We start from the raw sequence: 15,158 nt of genomic DNA, 5'->3' as shown, positions 1-15,158 counted from the left end.
GGAGAAGAGTGACTTTTTCAGGTGGTATGAATGACTTGTTCTGATAGTTTTGATATGCGTATACTTCCTTATCCTGCTTGGAGAAAAGCACGTTATAAATAAATACTGTTTTATCAGTAAAGTAACTTTCTACATTTGAATATATTTTATAAGTTTTTGAAATTGTTTAAGACCTGTTGTAAGATTAATTTAAAAAAAAACAACTACCTGATGTTCTGCTTTTTTATTATTAGCAGTTTTCATAGTTTGTTCTTATGATATTAAAAGTGCAAGAAGTAATTTGTGGCTTCCTTATCTTTATGACTCGTGTTCTAGGTATGAGTTATGTGTTCTGATTGTTGCAGCATGGTGCTGGGGCACTGCAGAGCAGGCTGGCTGTGAGCTCTTTGTCAGCGCTGCAGTAAAAAAAATGTGGCTGGAATAACCACCCTATAGCAAATGCCTCACCAAGAGCACTGTCAGGCAGTAAAGGGTGTTGAACTGGCTAGAGTAACAATCTCAAATTGACGTTTCCCTCTAAAATTTATTGAAGTTTAGACTGCTGTCCAAAGATTACCTGAAGTCAAACAAAACTTCTGGCAGATTCTTGGACTAAATATTTTCACAGAGAGCATATTGTTGTGCCTCTGCTGTTTCTCTGCTAAGAAGAAATGAAACACTCAAATAAGGAATGGTTCACATGACAACTCTGGTGATTTATTAGCTTTATTTTGCTGTTTAAAACATCAAATTACTAATGAACATCTACACGGTGTAGACAGCAGCTTTTAGTTGCTGGCAATGAAAAGATGGGGATGCTAATACAAGGTCAACAGCTACGTGGAAACAGACATTGTTCTAGAAACAGTGTGAAATACATTGTAATATTCTTGCTGTGTTTGAAGGTGTAGATTTCAGTGAGGTTTTGCAAGCAGCCACTTTTTTTAATGATCCTGAGCAAGGCTCTGACAGCTGATGCAGTGTAAAGGTTTAGGAGTGCTGGGAAAAATAAATCACAGTTAGGGCCAAAACAGAAGATATTTTTGCATGCATGTTGAAAGTGAATCCAGAAATTGCTCTTTCAATATTCTTCCTGGGCTGAAGAAAAGAATAGTTACGTCTTTCTAAACAAGCTTTTCTTTTCTGATCTTAAATGAGAAGAAGTAGGTCACTGATAGCTGAGCTTATTCCTTCAGAAGGCTGGGTTTAATAATATAAATAAATCTATCTTGTTATCTTTCATATCCAGTGATTGAATGGACTGTGGCAATTAAATGGCCATTTTGCCCTGCATCAGTAATACAGGTGCCTTAGAATATACTATTGATGGAAAAAAGTGTGTTGAATTTCAGTGGCTAATTTTTGTTTTCTTACAATCTAATTCAGTTCAGTCCCAGTGGGTTTGCAGCTTCATGGTTTTTTAAGGTTTCCAACCAGTACACAATGTATTGGACTTATTAAAACAAAAATAAATGAATGTTGCTGCTGGGCTTAATACTTATTTATTGAGGTCTCTGTATGCCACAATATGAATTCCTCTTGGGCGTTCGAGTACTTTGGTGTGTGTATTCGTGCCAACAGAGTAAGAATGAACTCGATGTGAACTTACATTACTGGCTCTGCAATGTAACCTTCTGTCAGCTACGGCATGTTCCTAGGTTCTGAGTGTTTAAAGCGGACTTTTCTTCAGAACTCGGCACATCCGTGCTGAATCCTTAGGCTCATCTGGATGGAATGATGCATAGGGGCACTGTGAGTTCTTGTGTGTAACTGAATTGATTTAGGAGGCTTGAATTCCTAATGGACTGACGTTTTGCTACTCTGAAAGGCTTAATTTTATTTTTTATTTTCTCCCAGCCCTGGGGCAGTGCTGCTTGGTAGGGCAGTCTAACCTAGTTTCGTAGGGTTCCTGTTCCCAGCTGAACTCTGCGGGTGTTGCTTTCACTGGAAAGTCTGAGGGGTTCATTGGAGTGGGTAGTTCTGTTGTCAGTTAGAGTTCCGTAGGACTCTTAACTCCCCTCTATAACTATTCCATGGTACACTTTCCTCTTTAATTTGTGATTTAACAGAGTTTAGAACAGTATGTGGACTGTAATAAAAAATGGTACTATGTGTTTATGGGAAAAAGATAAACTGTATTAAGCATATCTGTATGTATGGTGTATATCTTGTTCCAGTGTAAGCTACAGTTAATGCATGATGATGTTATCTTATTTAAACATCTGTTTGAACTGTAAGAATAGACGGACTGATGTAAATCACAGATTACTACAGTTCACTGAGACCTTGTGATTCTTTCAGTTATTGAAAGGTACAGATAGAACAGGAGATAATTAGAATTAGATGCTTTGTTAGTTACTTGGCAGGAGGTCTTGTGCTTTCCGTATTTGTGAACTGTCTAATGAAGGGTAAACTTTTTCACAAGGTTAGCCCTTTTTTTTTTTTTTTTTAGGTAGGACCCAAATACAGTATGTTGCACATACTTTGTGTTTTGGGGAGGGAGAGAAATGGATTATAAAGGTACGTAATCAGTGGTATTTGTTGGACACCAACTCAGAGGGACTGCCACAACAAGCTTTCAGCTTTGTCTGCAGAATGAAGCAGTGGAAGGCAGTTAGTCACCAGCTAATATTAAATACAATGTGTTAAGCACACATTTGAGTGTCCACTGCATTTAATGTGTGCAGATCTCTCAAGAAAACTGGAACAGTCCTTCCCCTGTACTTGTCTAATCTGTCTGAGTTCAGGGGTAGTGGTTAGCACTGTAGTTCCCAAACACTTTCTAAGCTGTTAGTCTGTAATGCCTCTTAGAGGCCAGAGTCCTGCTGATGGGCAGTGGTCAGGCAAGAAAAAGAGAAGTTACTCACTGAGACAGGTTAAATAAAAGGGTTTGGATATGCATAATGATTCCCCCTTTCTTATAGGGGGAAACTTTGGTTGTGGTCAGCCTACTTCTGATTGTACCGAAAGAAATCCTCACAGAAAATCTTCTAGTGGGGCTGATACACTGTTTTAATTATCCCAGTGTGAAATTTCATTAGACAGCTTCTGCAGCTTAAAATAAATATATGTGTGCATATATAAATATATATTGCTTATGGCTCTTCAAAAAGTCGAGGCTGAAGTTAGCACTTGCATTTTCCAGAGATACTGTCTGAATCCCTGCAGATGGAGGTAGCTGACTATAACTTCTACTGTTGTCTAACTGCTTGACAGGGGATTTTAAGAATATTGGCAGTTTGTTGGTTTCTCTGACATCCTTTTCCCCATACAATGCTAACTACTGCATTTTCTTTGCCAAGCTAAAGATTTCACATACATCTACTGATAGAACGCTGGCATGTAGTACTATTGCATATACTCCTATTGAAATTGTTTCTGGAGCTTGAATTTTTTCCCTGCCCCATACTTTTCAATTATTAAAATGTCTAAGTATTCACAAGATACTGTTTGATATGTAACGATACTTTGTAATTTGGTCTGTGGATATTGTGATAGTTTTCTACAGTGACAAAGCTGACTTGGTAACGGCCGGTCCTCTCAAGGGTTTGTTGTTTTTTTTTTTTTTAAACTCATCACTTGAGGTATTCAGTTTACAATGATTTCCCACAGTTATAGTAGAGATAGCAAGATGCAGTAGTTGCCAAATATAGGAAAGCCGTTCTGCTGTGGAAAGAACAGGCACGAGTGTTAGGAAACCGAAGTCTGCAACATAAAAATCTCTCCTCCTTTGAATTTAATGTCAAAGCTTCTTTTGCCTGCAGTGTGGTTTGGGTTAAATCCAAGTAGTAGTTTGGATTGTGTAGTGCAGCATTGCTAGTGAAGGTACTTGTTCCTTGGAATTGTTCACTAATCTTTATCTGAAAAAAAACCAAAAAAAAAACCCCAAAACCAAGAAATGGTAGACTATTAATGTGGCTGGAACATCAGAAACAACCTTTGCCTGCCTAGCTTTTTTTGTAGAAAGCATACGCTGTATGTTGTTTTAATCTTCAGGTTTAACTCGTACAAAGATAGCCTTGGAACCGCACGTCTCTGCGTGGGGAAGGATGTTCCCGACAGCTTCGGCGGTTCCCGTGCGTGGGCAAAGCCCCGTACCGAGGTGGAAGGGGCACTGGCGCTTTCCGTGTGGGAACGACTTTGCTTTCTAAGCTCTTTTTGGCGAGTGCTTCCACGTAAGCCAAACCAACCTTGCTTTAACAGAACGAGACCCGACCCTCCCCATCGGTTGTACCTGGTGTAACTCTCGGCGCTTGGAAGCGACAGGAGGGCGCGTCGCAAGATAGCGGAGCCGCTTTGAAGGAATGCGGAGCGGCACTGCGCAGGGCAGGTAACGAGGTGGAGCACGGACCGATTTTAAGGACGACGACCTTAAACCGAGCTCTAAAGACGACTGATGAGAGAGAGGCCTCCGTACGTACGCGGTGCAGGCGTTTATTGATGAAAAGCGGTACAAATCAACCCGGGAGCGGGCCGCGCTCACAGCAGCCGCTGGCCCTCGGCGGGGCCTCCCTCCTCGGCCGCCTGGCCCGGGCCACCGCCGCCGCGTCCCCAGTCGCGTTCGATGTAGAGGTGGTAGGGATCGTGCTTGGACTCCAGCTTCCGCGAGCGGGTGTAGGCCAGGATGAGCCCCCCGGCCAAGCAGCCGTAGAAGATCATGATGAGCAGGATGTACAGCGAGGCGTCTCCCCCCGGCCCGGACCCGGAGCGGGACCGGGACTCGAACCCGGATCCCTCGGCGCTGCCGTTCCCGCTGCCTCCGCCGCGCAGGTCCCGCAGCAGCGCCCCGAGCAGCGCCTGCAGCCGCCGCGCTTCGCTGCAGTTCATGGCCCGGCCCCGGCGGCGGGGGCGGCCCCGGGGGGAGCGCGGCTCCGATCGGCTCCGATCGGCTCGGCGAGGTGCCCTGCGCTCGGGTGGAGCCTCGGAAGGAGCCGCTGGGAAATGGGCTTCGCGCTCCAGCCCTCAATTAGCGCTGGGGCCAGCGCCTGGGAGCTGGTTGGAGTAGCTGTATCCGTACCGGTGCGGAGTGCTGGCACTCGGAGTGCTGTGCCGGCACTGCAGATGAAACGGCTTGTGCGACAAACCCCAGGACCGAGCCCTTCTGCTCGAGAGGTGGCAGCCACAGCCTGGCTGCCTCTGCCCTGCCTCTGCCAGACCCAGCCTCCTCCCGGGCAGGGAGGAAAGAGCCTGGCGTTTGGAAAGGCTGATTCCGCTTCCTCACGGTGCCCCGTTTCATTCGAATGCACGCTCTCACGCTAGAAGGGATAAAATGATCTAAATCTGTCCCAAAGGTGCAGCTGGAAAAAAGCAGTCACGTAGAAAACAGCTGAGCAGTCAGCGTGCCTCTGCCCCTGGGAGCAGGTCCTGCGCAGGTGGGACTGCTGAGCCCTGCTCAGCACCAGCTGGGCTCCCTCTCCTCTGGGAGGGAACCGTGAGAGAACCGAGAAAAATCTCTGCTCGGAGAACAGCGCAAACTTGAGATCCCTTTGCAGGCTCCCTGAGTTACACAAGCGAGATCTTCCACAAAAGTAAATTCTTGGGAAAATCCACATCCACCAAAATAAAGCCAGGAAGGAGCCGGGTCTAGTCGCTTGAGCTTTGGCAGCTTACCAGTGCTGTTGCAGGGCTCTGTGGCAAAGCCCACGGGCTTCTGAGCCTTGCTCGCCCAGGCAGCCTGGCAGAGCCGTGCGGGACCTGCTGCTCCGTGAACGCAGCTGCCCTGCGAAAGAGCCCTCACCCAGCACCGCGCTGATAAAACCACGGCACGTCGACACAGAAGGCCCCGGGCAGGCTCACGGAGCGGGTTTGCTCTCGAGGGGCACGTAACGGAGAAAAGCAAGGAGGTGTTGCAAGGAAAGGTGGAGGCATAGGAGTTTAAGCAGCAGCAGCTGTGGTGGTCAGACACCCAGAGGCAGAATTAATTGGAGTAATTAAAACAATTGGTAATTAGCTGAAGAGGGTCTGTTCCTTGAGCAGAAAGGCCTGGAGAGGACTGAATGTGAGTAGGCTGGGTTTTTGGCTGTTCCCAGTATGTCTGTGCCAGAGAGGGTCCTGAGGCTGCAGCAGACAGGCAAGTTTTCATCTTCTTTTTTTTTTCCCCCCTCCCCTCCCAAAGCTCTGTGCCCATAGTTACGGGGTTTTTGAAATCCTGTGAATGCTCCAAGGGCCTCAGATTTTTCCTGCTCCCAGGTTGTTTATCTGGTAACTTTTTAAATTCAGTTGTCATTGTGCTTATAGTTGAACGTGGCACTTGCATGTGTTGTAGATTCACAGTCTCTCCAGCGTTGAGAGTCGTTTTTACACCGTCTAGTTTCTTTGCCCATTTCCAGGCGGTGGCATGGGCTGATGATCATTGTGTTCTGTCCCATTTTCCTCTCATTGCTTTCAGGGAAAAGGATGTATTTTAACAGCAGACCAGAAGGAGTGCCCATCTGTAAGGGCAGCTGGAAAGGCAAGTTGGCGTGGTATTGACTTGGGCTTTTCTGTGTGAATGACTTTAGGCAAGAGTGCGGTCCTGCTGGGTGAAGTTCTGAAAGAATAGCAGCTGCTTTTCCATAATGCTTCTCTTTTAAGTTGCTCCAGAAGAAACACTAGTAATAAATGGGATGTTTCTGCAACATATATTCTCCCTCCTGTTCCCCCCCCCCCCCGCCCTTAGGAGTTGCAATTCATTATTTCTTATTTCTGTATCAGCAAAATACAACTGAGAAACCCTCTGGTTATGATCTCTACTTCCCCCCCCAGCATCAGTGGAATTTACCAGCTGTAGGATACAAGCAAGAGATTGCTGCCTCGTCAGTAAGATGTGTTTCTGTTGTACATACAGGTGGGTTTTCTTCTCTTATGAGTCCTTTTACAAAATCATGCCTCTTAAGCAAAGTTTTTGGCTCGGATAATGTTGCAGGCATCTTGCTTTTTCATTACCTATGGGTGACCTACTGAAAGTGTATTGGTGGCTAGACAATGGAAATAAAATAGCAAATACAATAGCTCATAGTTTTTACTAGTTAGAAGGGCTGAGTATCCATTTAGAATCTCAAGAGAACCAAAAACCAGTCTGATAATTTTTCCTCACATAGCGCCAGGTTTTGATTTGCTTTTCTATAGTATGTTTTTTGTTGGTGTGAACTATTTTCTTGGTATCTTTCCTCTGAAAGTAAGGACTCTGCTTGCCAGTAAATGCTTAGGATGGGCTGTATGTAGGTTAAAACAACCAGACTGACTTGTTAGAATTACAGCTTGGGTTGTGGTGTAGCATTTGTTTGCAGAGCTCCTTAAGAAGTCACTGTCACCACCCGTGCATTTCCACTCCTCACAGCAGTATCATTTATCATTATTGTGCTATGGCAAGTGTTCAGAGCAGAGATTCAGGTTTTAAAAATAACAAGGGGAAGAAAAGTCACAAGGTGAGTTACACTATTACATAAAAGGCAAATACTTTCTGGAAGGTAGTGAAGTTAGAGGCTTTGGGAGGCAATTGCACTCAGCTGTATAGGGCAGGGGAGGGGGTATTGTATTTTGAACATAGGGACACAGTGGCCCTGGTTAAATGGCCCTGATAAAATTTCATAAAAACAGGCTCATCGGGAGAGATTGTGTTTGCCTGGACTTGGAAGACAGAAAGTGAAGTAGGGCAGGCAGCTATAGAGCACAGTGATCCATTCTTCATGTTCACTCCCTGGGGGAGCACTGTAAGTAACAAGCTGATCTGTATCCAACAGGGAAGGTTTAGGTCAGATACTGTGTTGTTTAAAACAAATAAAAAACCCAGCAACACCTCCCAGAGCTGGGACTTTCGTTAAGTGCTGAATCAATATGCGGACTCACTACCCGAAGTCATAGTTGGGCTCATTTTATTCTTAAATAGGCTCAATGATACTATAGGTCTGTTTCAGATCCAAAGTGCTAAATTACTTCCCCCACCACTTCCTTATCTGTGATTTAAGTTTTACTTTTAAAAAACACATCTCTTTGCTTTAGCATTTTAATGATATGAGATCATGTCGTGGAGTGACAGGTATTCATGCTCAGGGTCTGGATTTTCAGAAATAATGGGGATGGTGTAGATGTGGTGGTCACACTTCTGTAATCGAAGACAGGTGAGGGTAAATGCAGAAATAAGCATGTGTAACAAACACATGGTGACTGCTGGCATCTGTTAATATTCATTGTTAACCAGGTTACTGGTGTTTCAAAACAGGAGAACAGAAAAATGCAACAGGTTTTGTTTAGTTGGTTGGGTTTTTTAAAAGCATAGGTGAGGACTCTGAGATGAGACACTGCACCCAGAGCTCCGTTTGTCTAATTTAATTAGCATTGGTCTAACGTCAAGGCTACACGCTTCCAACTGAAGACAGTTTTGGACAGATTATCTATGATAATCAGCTTTGTTAAAACACTTTATCAATATAGAATGGATCCAATTTTCTTCAAAACCTGTCTCTCCTCAATAAAGGTGTAGCAAGATTCTAGATATTACAGCTCCCAGTAGCAAAGCAATAGTGCAAACACCACCCCATTTCTGTCAGAACTCATTCAAATTGAATTATGTGAAAATGACAGGCTAACAACAAATGTGTATTTAGTATAGTCAGCCCTATTCCTCCATGGCTGATGTAATCCTATTGTGTTTAAAAAAAAAAAAACCCACCCCATCAATAACCTACTTTGCAGCAGCAGCGAGTTAACTGGAGTTGTGTTTTGTTTGTTAATCCAGGCAAGGTCATGCTACTGTAGAATACCTGAGTTTTACTCTATGTGCATCATCCAGAACTCCATGTAAGCAGTGACTGCAAGTTTTACTGATGGTATTTTGTAAATCACTTCTGTGGCATCTTATGTGAAAGAAGCATGAGACTTGTTATTTTTAAGCTTCTAATGTTTAAATTTTAGCCTCCAAAAGGGAAACTGATTTACTCTAATGTAAGGAGAGCTTAGCTGTTAGGCAGGCTCAGTTAAAACAAAAAAACCCAAATACATAATGAGAATTTATTTCTTGCGTTGCATGTAATTGCAGAACATTGCTGATTTATCATTAGAATACAATATAGTTATTTGAAACCGTCATTCTGCGATGTGGTAGATTTGGGGGGGGGGAGGGGGGGGTTGTGGCTGAAAATTAGTGACCCGTGTTCTCAACTTGTGTCCTGTTCCTTATACAGCCAGAAAGCATTCGATGGGAACTGCAGCCTAACGTACTGGCTTACCTGGCAGGCAGCTCTCCACATCATGTTACGCTCAAAGTTCTCTGATGTTGTAACGGGCACTAAAATTGCATTGGGTTGGTTAAATACCACCTTGCCTACTCTTAAGGCAGTAACTTAATACTTTTGCTGTTCATGCCTTTTTTTTTTTTTTCCTTGCAAGCCATTTAATGACATCTTACTGTGACGTGCAGCATTACTGCTGCATTATGTGCAGGAACCGGGTCTCCTCTTCCAGCCCTCACCCAAGGTTCTGTGTCAAGGCTGTTCCTGAAAGGTGTTTGTTTAACCTTCATTGACTCTGAGGCTCTAAGACGTTCAGTGGCAAAGATCTTGAGCAAGTAGTTCAGTATTTAGTAAGGATTTACTTTTGTTTTAAAGTTCTGTGTCTCTTTTAGAATGTCATTTAGTGTAAACTTACTCTCTCTTCCTCCTCTTCCACTGGTGACAGCTCTTTTGTGCCTTTGTTAGGGTAACACTGTATGTAGTTGAAAGTTAATCATCTCTTGTCCTGTGCCATTCCCCTTCAGGGCAGCTAAACTTGACTATAATCTTCCTTCACAGCTCAAGTTTTCTCGTCCCACTGTTACCGTAGTTCTACTCTGGCTTTCTCTAGATATCCCATGTTTTTTGAAGTAGAGGGCCTAACTATAATCTTGTATCAGATGTGTCCAAACTGGATTTTGTTTCTCAGACTTAGGAGGATAATTTTTAAATTCTGAACCTGCTTTCTGAAGAACTTGCAGCTACTTTGAGCTTTCTAGAACTTTCACATTTAGGAAATGAACTGCTCCCTCACACTTCAGTCCCATATTGTATGTCCTTTCAGTCAAGCACAGGATATCATCTGCAACTATCACATAAGGGTTTTGAAGCCATATACTATCACTTCATCTGCGTCCTAGTTCCTTACTTTTAATAATGTTCTTTCCGAACTGCAAGTATGATATTTGCAGTTAATCTGTGTATTTGAAGGCAGCCTGATGTAATCCTTCCCCTTCTCCAAAAATGCTTGAAAAGCTGATGTGTTTCAAATTGTCTTTGGTAGCACATCCACATTTAGTTCATTTCTTAAAAGAAAAACTAGGCCCGCTCTAGGCTTTGTTTTCAACATCTGTAGCATGTACTCATTGCTGCTTCTTTTGAGAAGTTCTTCTAAGGTATGCTCAGTTTCAGAGAGAATGTGAGGCGCTGAACAGTAACTACAGACAACTTGTGCAATATATAAAGATTTTTCAGAACACAAACTTGTTGAACCATTTAAACTGTATTCCACTTTTGAAATGTTAACGTTGTGTATATGTTTATATATATACATTGCAAATAGCAATCCTCAGTCAACCAAGACACAGAAGATACCTGCAGTCTAGATAAAATACATTTCATATAAATACATTCATGGTTTAAAAAAAAATAATCATACAACCTGCTGACAGACTCAAGTGCAAGTAACTTTCTTACATGTATTTAACTTTTGTGATGTTAATAGGCTGACTAAAGGCTATTTAATAGTGACCCCTTTTAAACATGGAAAAATTGGTAATGTGGCTCCAGGACTGAGTCATTTAAAAAGCTGCTACTGATAGGGGAAGTATTTTTTGTTGTCATAAGCCAGTAACTGTATGTTGTCTTAAAAAAAATAATTTACCTTTTTACAAAAGCTATTTCCTTGTTCCTTTTAGTGACTGTTGTACTTCCATGCACACAACTTGATACAGTCAGCTTTATATACCAGATTTTCTTTTTCCCTTCCCTCTTGGGGTTCTTGGAAGATGAGCTGGCAGTGTTGTGGACTGGCCACAGAAAGTTATGCAGGGGGAAGTTTGAAATTGGTCCCAAGGAAAAGGGACGGTTTAGTTAATGAGTATATAGCCATGATTTATTTTTGCCAAAATCTGCTTGAACTGGAAAAAAGAAAAATACACAGACATGCAATAAAGGAAAAACTTGCCCTGAAATTGCAAGTTAGTGTGTTCAAAAGAAGCATCGTACAAAATCTTTTACTTTCTGTACAGTGACAATACCAAATAATTTTTCATTTTAACCATCATATACACAACACAAATATTATGAATAGAAATCTATAAATACTTTAAAATGAATTTGTAATATATAGCAGTTGAGGGCCACACCTGTACAAAATGTAAGCAACATATATAAAACCATTAAGAAAGTGCAAAGTAGAACAGTATCAAGAGCCTCCACTTTTTACAGCATTTACGGTTCAAGTGTGAAGAGCTAGCAGGGATGCAGGAGCTCAGTTACAATTCAAAAGACACAGTACAGGATTCTGCACACAAAATGATGAACTATTATTAAATTATAGCTTCCCACTTCTTCACATCTATGACTTCCAGTTAATAAGAGAACACTTTTTTAATGAATTTCTGTAAAGAGTGATTTGTCCCTTCTTACAAGTTCTGTAAAACAAAGGTTCCCTGGTCACAGACTACTTTTCTGTAAGTAAAACAAGCCAACATGGGAAACTACTGTTGGTTTCTGGTTGCCTTGTTATGCTTACCATATTTAAAAGGTGAACGGAAATACCTTTCCATAAAGCGGATACAGACTAAATTCAGACCCTGATCCTCTACATTACAGACAGGTAACCTGTACCATTACTCAGTATATGTGAAGGTCTAGAGCATCAGTGCCTTAAAAACAAAACCCCTCAACAACTCTTTTGAGTTTCAAATCTGCTTAGAGACAACTGCCCATCAATTTCACTGTTGTTTGCCAGTCAAGATGCAAGTTCTGCATTCTGCATTCAGGTGATGATTTCACATCAGTACCTCCTGTAGCAGTGCAAGTCTTTGTTTTCTTTCATGCTCTGTGTCCTACTGGAAAGCTCTGCTTGAATTAAAATACAGTGGCAAGTAAAAATGTACTTGGTGAGTTGGAAGTTGAAATATTCAATGCTCTTGAATAAAATTTCAAATAACTTGGGTTAGAAGGCTTTTCAGTTCACCTTTATTTCAGTAAGTGTACTTTATATTCTTTTTTAGGCACTGTAAATATTCAAGATACTAACTGATGTGCAGAAGAATCCATCCATTCTCAAGCAGTGCATTATTAGTGATCTCTAGCAAGTTTTTGACTAAAGTTATCTTGTTTTTGTTTTTAAATGGAGAAGGGTAGACTTTAAATACTTTTTTTCCTCCTCGCTAAGTATCTTACTATGATAGAAGAACCATCACAATTACATAATTTTTTCTCTTTGAAATATAGGCCAGACTTCAGAATGAATTAAAGAGAAGTTGCAAGCAGTCTGAATGTGCTAGAGAAGCAATAATAATAAAATTACCTGGTCGTACTGCTTCACATAATGATGTCTGTCTCAAAACTGGAGATGATCACATGAAACTCTACAAAGACCATCAGTGTCTAATCTGGTAATAATTAAGAATTTGGAGTCTAAAATATTCTCTGTTGTACTCAATACAGATTATAGGAACACTCATCCATTTGGTATATTTTCTCAATGTGTGATATCTACAGTATACACAGACATCCAAAACTGAGGTGTGAGAAGGAACCCTCTGCACAACTGTCTGGTCAAGGTAACTTGTTTATTTGCCTCCATACATTCTTTCGATGTCGTTGAGGTAATGGTTTTTCAGTTCTTTCCTTTTCAGCTTGAAAGCATCTGTTACTAACCCAGTCTCTGGGGTCCATGGTTCAGGGCTTAACCGTACTTTGATGGGTATTTCAAACCTTTCTAGTTTCACTGCAGGGACAAGAAGAAATCATGACTAAGATTACATCGCCAAATGAAATACTAATTCAAGCTACCTAAAAATCTAAGGTGAGCACCCTGTAGCTTGTATAGTAAGGTGTCCTACTTCATGAAGTAACCTTACAGAGGGGCCACAAGCAAATTTAATCTTGTACCAATGCTGAGTGCTGGTCAGTGTGCAAATATTCTAATAACACACTGTACTTACAGCTCATATTGGATGTGACGGTGTAAAATCTAAAGCTTGCAACAAATGAATGTGTAGCCTGAAGATCTGAGACTACCGTCACAAGAGGATACACTGGAATCTAGAGCTGTATCTTTGTTATAGGAATGTAGTAATAACTAGATTAACTCAGACTAGTCAGATATACTTCGTATTTAAATTATAATGAAATACTTCTATACTTCCCATGGCTGAATGACTCTTTCCCAGATTTTTTCCTTCCTTAGAGTTTGTTTAGAGTTCAAAATAAAAGGACGTCTCTGTATTTTTGTTACATTAGTCATTATTTTCCCTTCAGCTGGAAGCAGTTGCTTGGCGCGTGCACAGCCTCACTGCAACCAAAGCCGCTTCTATCTGTTGCCCAGACAAGAGGCCAAAGAGGGGTAAACAAGGGGAAGGAAGGTAACTGCTTCGGGGAGAAGGGCAGGGAGCTGCTGCATGTGTGTAATACTTGATGGACTTTGCTATCAGCTCCTGCAGATAGGCCTGGAATGGGATCCCACATCCATAGACTTGTGGTGGGATGTCCAGGGCAACTTGTGGCAGCACAGCCTCAAGGTGGCAGCAAATGAGGGCGCTGGGGAGCTCTGGCTCCAAGTCTGTCTCCAGGTGCTCTTCTCCCTCTACCTTCCAGGCGGCGTTGTAATGTACTGTTTCATCTTACTTAGATACCTGCCTGCTTGTGATGAAGGTGTGTTATGTTCTGCTAAAAATGAGAACGTTCTCTTTAAAATAGTTTTGGAAAACAGTTTTGAATAAATTAGTTGTATCTCAGTGGTAGATTACTATCTAGAAGGTAGAAAAAATGTACAAGCAAAGATTTTGAATAAGCAAAGCTATATGGATAGTAATTTGCTTAGCTCATGATAGAAAAACATAGATTAATACATTTAAAGCCAAGTGTGAGACCTACTGATTTAATTTTTTTTTTAAAGGCAAGACTTAGAAGTGTTTTTCATTCTTGTTTTCTCAGTTTCAAAAGGCAGATTGTCCTCTCTAAAGTTTGAGGGGTGCTGCTTAGCATGTGCTTCAGTCCAGTTTTACTACTTCCTTGTATAAGGTGCCAAGTGCTTTAAGAATTTTTTCCCGAGTTAGTTTGTTAATTTTTTGGCCCCATCAAGGCTTGATGAGGCTTTTGATGATTCGGTACCACAGCAAGGAATAGCAGGCTTTTAAGCCATTACAACCACAAGGATTGTGGTTGTTCAAAGCTGTACGGGACAAAGTTGCATGGGAAAAAAAGCTTTGAAGTCTCTTGCTTAACTAGTTTTCTCACCAGCAAATGTCTTGTAACTTTCTTTCCAAATTGACAGCTCTTTTGGACCTTATTTTAACTGTGTTAGACAAGGAACCTGTCTCTAGAATTTAGTTGAAAAAAAAATTTCAGATTTTTTTTGAAAATTAAAAAAAGATAAAAGTAGTTAATATGACCAAAAAGTGTGTCAGTTCCTGGGATAACAGGCAACAATTTCATGTGATTTTTGCCTCTGATTACACTCTTAAGTTTTGGCAGATACAGAGGCAACAGGAAGAAGGAAGAACAGTTAGTGAGGATAATGGGAAATTTTTGCTGGATAAGCACCGTGAGATTGGCTAGCATAATATGCCGCTTTACTTACTCTTGTTTGCCACTTCTTTAATCTCTCGCAGTATTTCAGCTTCCATTGTAGGATTGTTACAAATATCTACCCAGGTTCCACTGATGCCTTTCTGCTCAGCTAATGCCGTCAGCTTCTTCTGATTAGGGACCACAAAACTGATCACGTAAGACTGGTCACTACCACGGGATGGCAACAGAAAGAAGGAAGAAAGATTCAAACAGCTGAGACTTCCATTTCAGGGTGTAAAATGCTTACTTGATGTTAGATACACAGATCCATAGTGCTTTCTGAACTGTAATTATTCCCCCATACAGAATCCTTCTTGTACATTAAGTCTTCACAACTGATGACTTATCAAAGGTATTCTAAGTTGTTTTACGACGTTAGGTTTGATCGGTATCGTGCTTTGCTGT

General features: G+C 41.7%; 2 protein-coding genes across 4 annotated transcripts in view; both read right to left on the bottom strand.

Annotated features, from left to right (window-relative positions):
• Positions 1-4,429: 4,429 nt before the first annotated feature.
• KCNE5 (potassium voltage-gated channel subfamily E regulatory subunit 5) lies at positions 4,430-5,109 on the bottom strand. The gene has a single exon (XM_075054312.1). The coding sequence runs from the start codon at positions 4,804-4,806 to the stop codon at positions 4,459-4,461; it is 348 nt and encodes a 115-aa protein (XP_074910413.1). The 5' UTR covers positions 4,807-5,109; the 3' UTR covers positions 4,430-4,458.
• Positions 5,110-8,974: 3,865 nt separating this feature from the next.
• The window catches only part of ACSL4 (acyl-CoA synthetase long chain family member 4), a 43,212-nt gene continuing 37,028 nt past the window's right edge, over positions 8,975-15,158 (bottom strand). For all 3 annotated transcript variants that reach the window (XM_075053797.1, XM_075053798.1, XM_075053795.1), the window contains 2 exons: positions 14,764-14,921; positions 8,975-12,909 (listed from right to left, as the gene is read on the bottom strand). In XM_075053797.1, the coding sequence (XP_074909898.1) occupies positions 12,752-12,909; positions 14,764-14,921 (316 nt within the window). In that variant the 3' untranslated portion in view covers positions 8,975-12,751. The remainder of the gene's footprint in view (positions 12,910-14,763; positions 14,922-15,158) is intronic.

This window comes from Buteo buteo, chromosome 22, assembly GCF_964188355.1.
Source record: "Buteo buteo chromosome 22, bButBut1.hap1.1, whole genome shotgun sequence".
Classification (NCBI taxonomy): domain Eukaryota; kingdom Metazoa; phylum Chordata; class Aves; order Accipitriformes; family Accipitridae; genus Buteo; species Buteo buteo.
The sequence above is the reverse complement of the archived record's forward strand: the minus strand, read 5'-3'. Positions and strand labels throughout refer to the sequence as shown.